The sequence below is a fragment of the Limulus polyphemus genome, unplaced genomic scaffold (assembly GCF_000517525.1).
Source record: "Limulus polyphemus unplaced genomic scaffold, Limulus_polyphemus-2.1.2 Scaffold91, whole genome shotgun sequence".
NCBI lineage: Eukaryota > Metazoa > Arthropoda > Merostomata > Xiphosura > Limulidae > Limulus > Limulus polyphemus.
Window position 1 is genome coordinate 561827 of NW_013665701.1, and position 8304 is coordinate 570130.

The 8304-nt window shown below is 29.8% G+C and overlaps 1 protein-coding gene across 1 annotated transcript in view; it reads right to left on the reverse strand.

Moving 5' to 3' along the window:
- Positions 1–8304, reverse strand: part of LOC106468716 (alkyldihydroxyacetonephosphate synthase, peroxisomal-like) — a 51303-nt gene that overhangs the window by 19818 nt on the left and 23181 nt on the right. Inside the window, exons 5-9 of the mRNA XM_022397913.1 lie at positions 5994–6068; positions 3783–3854; positions 3427–3506; positions 2092–2172; positions 244–423 (exon numbers count right to left, since the gene is read on the reverse strand). Coding sequence (XP_022253621.1) covers positions 244–423; positions 2092–2172; positions 3427–3506; positions 3783–3854; positions 5994–6068 — 488 coding nt within the window. The remainder of the gene's footprint in view (positions 1–243; positions 424–2091; positions 2173–3426; positions 3507–3782; positions 3855–5993; positions 6069–8304) is intronic.

The following is an 8304-nucleotide window of genomic DNA, read 5'->3' on the forward strand; positions in this document are numbered from 1 at the left end:
TTTCAACACCTGTTTGATCGGTTCTGTTTCTCTTCCCTAAACTGCTGATGTGAGAAGTTTTCTCTCTTTTATTTTATGTGGCCTCTACGAATGTGTTAAAACATCTCATAATTTAATAACTTTTAATTAAATATTTTCTTACTTGATTACTGGGTCACACAAAGATAAACACAACTCTATTACTTATTACGAATGCTGTAAATCCTTTCATTGTAAAAAAAAAACCACAACAAGGAAGCCTACCTGGCAGTTTTTCTCCACAACACCTTGGGGTGTCACCATCCGCACGTGGACCAACATGTCTTCTATATTTCCATAGATATTCCTCTTCATCCCGGATGCCCTAGTGGCCACCCAACCCCCTAGAGTACTGAACTCTGATGAATCTGGTTCATGACCCGTACAGAACCCGTACTCAGCAAGCTGAAGTGGAACTCCATCACGATATGATTTTGAGACTTTTCATAGTTTTTACTTACATTAAATTAAAAAGTTCTTCAAACATATAAATATTGCCCAGATAATGAAATGATGCCCAAGTTTGAACAAGCATTTTACTAAAAGAAAGAAATATTGATTACAGGTATATGTACATGAAGTTACAATTTCTTGTTTTTATTTCTAAAGAACCAGAGTTTATCATTAACTCATATCATTGTATTAGAACAACAACGTGGTCTTGCCACATTTCAAACACCAAGACATTAGTCACTATGGAATAAACTTTCAAATTTGATTTTAAAAGAACAAGATCGTATAGATTATTGTATTTAATTATTTAGATACTTTATTCTCTAAATGATTCATTAAGATGGTGTAAAATTCATTTTGTTTTCTGTACACTTAGACGAAAGTTTATTGACCTCAGTTTCACATTTTTTTATGCGTAATGACAGTGAACAATCAAGAAAGTGTTCTTTTCACAACTTAAACTTAACGTGTATGACATTTTTATTACGTATTTAACGTACAATGTAGTTTTCTTAAAACCTCTGGAATCATCTAAGCCTCGTACTTGTAAATGATTAGTGTTTGCACGTAACCGCGGCAGTAGGAAATGGAAGTAAGTTCATTAGCCTATCTATGGGTGCGAAACTTACAGTATAAACATAATTATACGCTCGTTTACGTCACCGACTGAGAAATTATTTCTCCTCACTATTAGAACTTGACGTTCACTTTTTGTTTTGACTTCGTAAAGCTATTTATAATGTACGTCTCACTGTTCGACCTCTTTTATGTTGGGGTCAGAAGTATAATCTCAGATCATCAGATTAATGAATCTGTAAGTAGTCATCATAAAACAATATGAGTAGTGCTTTTAAAAATATTGACTTTGGTACGAAACCAGCTTACTCTTCACACTCTGGATCTTAAGTGCATTTATATCTATGTTTAGCGCTTACGTATTTTTCAATTTTCTATTGATTTAGAGTTTATTTTATTGTTATCCAGTTAAATGCCGAACTCATCCTGAGTGTGCGCAATTTCATTTCAAACTACATGAAAAACTTGAGTGACATTTTTATGATATCTGTTTCATGTTACCACCACTACCCTCTTTAGAAGCTTTATTCTGTGAAAGGAAATACAATATTAATATTGTACAATTTGAAACATTTACGAAGTAGTTGTTGATCCTCAGGTTTTAAAATCCATTTTAATGGATACCCCTGGTTTAATTGTTTCTATACCCCTTTCAAGGAGATACATCAACGTTAAAACTTATACATTTAATTACATGCGTCTTAATGAATAACTGCTGGTGTTAGTTAAACCTAATTAGGGAGTTAAATCTTCCTGAAAACATTAATATCTGAAACTGGAATATTTACGAAATGAAGATAACATAAAGTTTCTTTCTGTCGGTGAGAAGCAACTTAAAGTATTTAAAGTTTTTTTTAAACGTTTGAAACCAAAATTATTAATTTAACAAATTAGTTTAAAATAGCCTTTTGTTTACACGAAAACTTCAATACAAAAGAAAGTTAATGCAACGGTTCTGAGCAGTAGGACACAAGGTAGGTCAAGAAACTTGTTTTGGTTTTTGAGAAAACACGAACATATAAAGCATAATTCCACATTACTCACCTTACTTTCTAAGTCTTTACCCAAGATTCCAGCTTCAATGTGGGCTGTGTGGTTCTTTTTATCTACCCATAATATTTTGTTCTGGATCATAAAGTAGAAAATTTAAAAAGTTAAAGAAACAATATTTTGCAGTAACTATATTTAAAGTAGTTTCTACTTACTATGATATTCCTAATTATTATTATTTATAATAAACCTATCAAGTGATTATGTATATTTAGATACATTTTTCAGTTAGTAGTTACAACTCAATTGAACGACATGGTGCGTTAGCACTAACACAGAAAGTATTATATCTATTCGTGATAAATTAAATTGAGGTATAAGAAAATCTTAGTATATCAATATTTTTAACAAAGAAGCATTTACCTAAAACAAATATAAGAATATTAATATCATGTGCAATAAGCCATCTATGATGTGACATGTGTGGTTCTTAACAGAAAATTGATTTTCATTGCTATGTTGTTCATTATGATTAATACTGATTTTATGTGATGTAAAACTAGCCAAACGAGGAAAAATGCAGAGTGCAGCAGCTGTTTACGTCTTATCATCTAACACGTACAACAACACTCTTTAATTCATAAAAGACACTCTATTCTGAAGGAAATGCTTTAATTCACCCAGCAGAGTGGATATTGTTTTAAATATAATATTCGTCATTATTGGATAGAGATTTGTTTTAAATTTAGTCAAAATCTCTTTGGCATAAGAAAATTGACAAATAACGAGTTTCCGAGATTTATAAGGAAACTAATAAATTATCCTTCAAAATTTATGGGAAACAACAACTATGATAAAAAAAAAACCCCTTTTTGGGGGAGTGATCATTTACATGTTTTTACCAGTACATCCTTGCAGCCTTCCTTAGAGTCTCCAAAATTCCTTATTAGGGAACCTCAACACAAAATTTAGAAAATCTAAACGTAACCCACTTATTTTGAGGGAACCCATATATTCATGGCGATTTTTATACAAATCCGTGGATCCAATCATGAGACTCCAAAACCACTTTCACTTTAAATAAAGGCTGAAAATTTTAAATCTCCAAAGTATCAGTTTAGGTTATTGTTTACGACGGCTTCTTACATTGTAATATCAGTTTTCAACTAAATTGGTTTAGTTCACTGTTGAAAGCCTGAATACCTTTGACTTACCTTTTTAGGGGCGCCACTTTAGGGCTCTTTTGAAAGTCTATATTTGTTTACATTCTATGAAAGCTATAAGCCTAAGTGCAAACTTTTAGGTTACTTTTTGTTAACTGTAGAAGTTTTTGAAAAAAAGTAAGCCTAAATACATATGTAGATACAATTAAGTTTATTCTGGTGTTACCATTTCAGTAGTATCCAAGGAAACAATCATTCTTTTTTCGTCCTCTGGACATTCCAATGCTCCAGAAACACTAGTACCACCTAGTGGGAGAAATGTTTAGTATAATATGATAATACAGGAAACTAAGATTTCAGAATTTTGTAATGGTGCTCTCATATTTAACATACTACTTTGCAATACTGTACCGTTTATAAGTTTTGCCAATAGTAGAAAGCGAATTACTTTTGGCCCACTGTTTGAATTTCAGCAACAGAAAAAAAAAAGAAGATTACGCTTGGCAGAAATCCGTAACAATTCATTTAAAATAAGACTTGTTGTAATTGTTGCTTTAAGGAAGAAAGTGCAAGTACACTTACCTCCAAATGGTATGATGACAACATTGTGTTTGTTCACTGTTTTAACAATTTCAACCACGTCATCATGAGAAGCTGTTGATGAAAATTAACTTCTACAGTGATATCAACGTACAACAGTTTGCTATATAATAAATTACAACAGCATATTAGCTAAAACATTAAATACAAATGTGATGTAATAAGTAAAATAAGCTTTATGATATTTAGCTTCCCTCTTCCCACAGTTATACTTACGAAACAACGATTCATTATCAGTTTATTATTAATTGATAAAATATACATAGGAAAGAAATAGATGATCAATAAAAATCACAACGTTTGACCAGTCAAACATGTTAAACTAATCCTAAAACTAAACCTTAAACAGATTCGCTTAAATTCGATAAATTGATAGTTCGTTTATTAATCTTTAACAAATACATGCTCTGGCTGGTTCCTAGCCAGTCCACCGGGGAAAAAACAAAATAGTAGCGTGTACAATACGGGTTTATTATAATATACAACAATCTACCCTGTTTTTACGATAAAGTATATATCTATATATACTCTCGCAGACGTGATTAAACCGAAATTATCCGTAACAGAAAACTGAATTCCATTTCATCAGAAGTGATCCATCCACAGGTATCTGGGAAATAAGCTATCTTGGTAGTGATATAATTTTGTTAGTTTGAATTAAAGGCCGTCACAGAGACATTGGTTTTAAAGTGAATACTTCTGGTTTTTCTTAGCGTTATCAAATATTAATTATGCGGGACAAAAAATGAATAACCTCACAGTTTAAGAAAAGCTGGTCAGAAAAAATTGTAGTTTTAGACCAAGTAATTAAAACTCATAAAAGGCAATTTGTTTTTATTAGGGATTAACTAGGTTATTTTGTGATAGAAAAAAATAAAACGTGTCAAATTTTCGAGATCTGGGCACCATTGAACTCAATAAATAATCAGTTATTAATATCTTGTGAAAACTTGTACAGCTTTAAAGTCATAGATTGAGCTTGCTTATTAAGAAAATATCTCGTGTTCATCGTAAATTTAATGAATGGCCTAAGTCATTGTAACAAAAATGGATAAAAAGTATTAAAATTATTGATGAAAAAAATTATTATGGAAAGTGTTTTTTGACGAGATTCTTAAACTTATAGTTCCCAAAGAATCAATTTTCAATACGGTAATCGGCCACTTTGAGATACCAAATTTAGATCAAACAAGGCCCGCAATCCTAAATATTTAAACAAACTACTCGCTACATAAAATCTGTAAGCATACTTATAAATTTTTTTTCATATATTTATAATTCTAGTATATTATTGAATTATAAATAAGTTTCGAAATAAACAGTTTAACATTGCGTAGCTCAAACAATACTAACCTCATTTCTGAATATGTAAAACATAACGGTATATATATATATATATATATACAGTATTAACAACTGAAAGGTTACAAGGCTGTTCCGGAATCTTTAAATATAACACAGCATTCTCACTCATTATTAGCCTTGTGAGAAACCATAATCTAAATCATAAGTACGTAGAGTAAATAACATATATTAAACATATATAAATAAAAACGGTAAGAACTAAATACAAATACATATCTTATAAATATATATATATTAAACATTTTAATAACTTCTATTAATAAAACTAGCATTCTCACTCATTATTAACCATTTTAGCCTTATATGGAATCGTAGTCTAAATCACAAGTTTGAAAATTTAATAAGTATTACTTTGTCTCTGTGTGTATGAGAGAGAGAGAGAAGGCCACTCTTCTTTCCAGTATACTCATTAACTGAAACTCTGAAGCATTTATGTTTAGTTATAAGTAATGAATAAATTATCATATTTTACCTAGAATAGCTAAACCGCTTTACTGGAAAAAGGAAATTAAAAATATACGTGAAACTCATTTAAACGATTAACTACATATTTAATCTTAAAATACGTATGAAACACGACCGTAATATGTTTTACAAAGAAAGTTTGAATGAATATAATTACTTGTAAGTAATTATTAAGTCCTAATTAAAATAGCTTAAGGAAAATGCATCGTTTCTAGTGAAACTGAATGATTACTACAACCATCTTGGTTTGCTGCAGAATTAGAAACTTAAAGTTTCGTTCTACCAAGCACGCATTGCCTATCTTGTTATTACTGAAACATATTCCTCTGTCGTCTGTGAAATCAACTTATGTGATAAACTTACTTGGCCAGACCACAAGGTCTGGAATTCTTTTGAAATTTCCTTCTCTTAGCAGAAGAATTTCCCTCATTGTATGGCCTAAAAGGAAAAAAACAATGGCAATTTTACATTTAATCTGAAACTTGATGCCAGCACTGCATCTGTATATACAATAATAATCTTAACTAATAAAACTTTATGAAACTTATAAAACTTTACGTGTCAGAAATACTTTCTCTTGTCTGGCATAAAACCCTCTTCTTTGTATCTACTTATTATTATACATATCTGGCTTTTTATGTGTTTTATTCTCACAGCATCATTCTGCAACCTTTTTCAGTAAATTATCAAGAAAATTTAAATTATATGATAATATACAATATTTTCATTATATGTAAATTTTTACTACTGTCTTTTTTTCAAAGGCGCAAACATACAATTTCAGGAAAATAATCGTATAAAGTAAATAACATATATAAATAAAAATATAAAAATAAAAATATAAATAAAAGAAATAAATAACAAAAATATATTATATACATATTAAACATTTTAATCACTTCTGCTAATAAAACTAACATTAACGAAAGTGTAGACTATGACTTATTTAAAAAACACATAAAGTTAGTTATTTATTTCATACGTTATCCCATGAAAAGTCCTAATATATACAAAACTTTGTGTAATTCTTCCTAGAAACATAACCTTAGAGTAGCTTAACATCTGAGATACATTACTGCAACATATTGTACTGTTTAATCAAAACGTTGGGTAGGAAAACGGTAAAGAGTACAATAAAGCACTTAATGTGTATGAAGAAAATATAACAAATTAATGAATAAATCATCTTGTAATATAGTGTAAAAATAATAATACCCAATTAAAATAACCAAGTTAATTGTAAAACAATATTAAAATAATTTACTCAATATACTAGGATTGTGTTTTAACACAACTAATCCGACTGTACACACATGACAAATTTACAGAGCTGGCAGCCAGAAGTAATAAATAAAGTCAAACCCTAAATACTAGCCAAATGTAGAAACGATGATGAAATAAGAGACACACCACAGTAATAATAAGACTTAAACAGAGGAATAACAACAATGACAATTACAGCAATCACCAGAAACTAATGTAAACTAATAACTTAATGCTACAACATTATTAACTTAAAGGTGTAGACGAGATAGTTTGATACTCATGTAGAACTGAATTAAACATTTAATTTTTTACTTATAAATACAAGTACACTTGGAAACGGCATAAGAACAGCTTATTGTTGGGCACATTTTTAGTAGAAATTAAAAACCACTGGCAACTCAATGTATTGAATATTTGTATCATCAACAGAAGTTCTAACTCCAAACGATTGACCCGCCCAATAACGTAAATAAATTTACCCTATATACAGACACATCTAGTTTCTGTTTCTTTGATTGTTATTAAGTTATCTTCCGTTGTATTACCAAAGTCTTGGTTAGAAGGAAATGTGTGTCATCTGAGCATCATATAACCTATAAATTACTACTTGAGCTCAGTACAAATTAGTCTGAAAAAACGAATCATTTGTGAATGCAGAATGTTTTATATTGAATTATTAGTAACAACAATAACGACAATCAGTAAATTATGGCAAATATAACTGACATTGCAGGCTGAAATTCCCATATCTAGATATATCCAATTTCAGTTTTAATTGCATTTTCCAAGTAAGATTACATCTATATATATCCCTATAGTCGAGTAGGGTTTATTCGTGTTGTAATAAAGCACGTTTGAAAGACTTCACATAGTTTTTTGTTTGTTTATTGTTAAGCAAGTATAGAAATATACAGTGAAAGGAGAGGTTCATATTGTAGTATATGTCTATATCTGTTCTATATTTATATATCTTAATTGTGTGAAGCTATGTTTTGGCCTGGTTATGTAAAACCGATGGTTAAGAAAATAGCACAAACAACTAAAGATAAAATGAACTTAAATATTTTTAGGTTGTGTTGTTAATAGTAAATTAAAAATTATATATATATATTTATAAATATTTCGCCGCCCATTTATTACACGGTTGACCATCCAGACTGTTTCAAACGACCTTACTGACTTTATAACCACCTTGTTTGTTTGTTACTACATTTAATATTCAGTTTATTCTCATATAACAACAAACAATGATTGGATTATTAGATCTATTATTGTATTTATTAACCTTCAGATTAAAAGGTCTGAGTTCTGTTTATTAAACGTTCTCTCTTTTCACTCACCATGAGATCGAAAGAGTCTCTCCTGCGGGTCATCAGTATAAAAAACCTTAAGGTTCTTGATGTCTCTT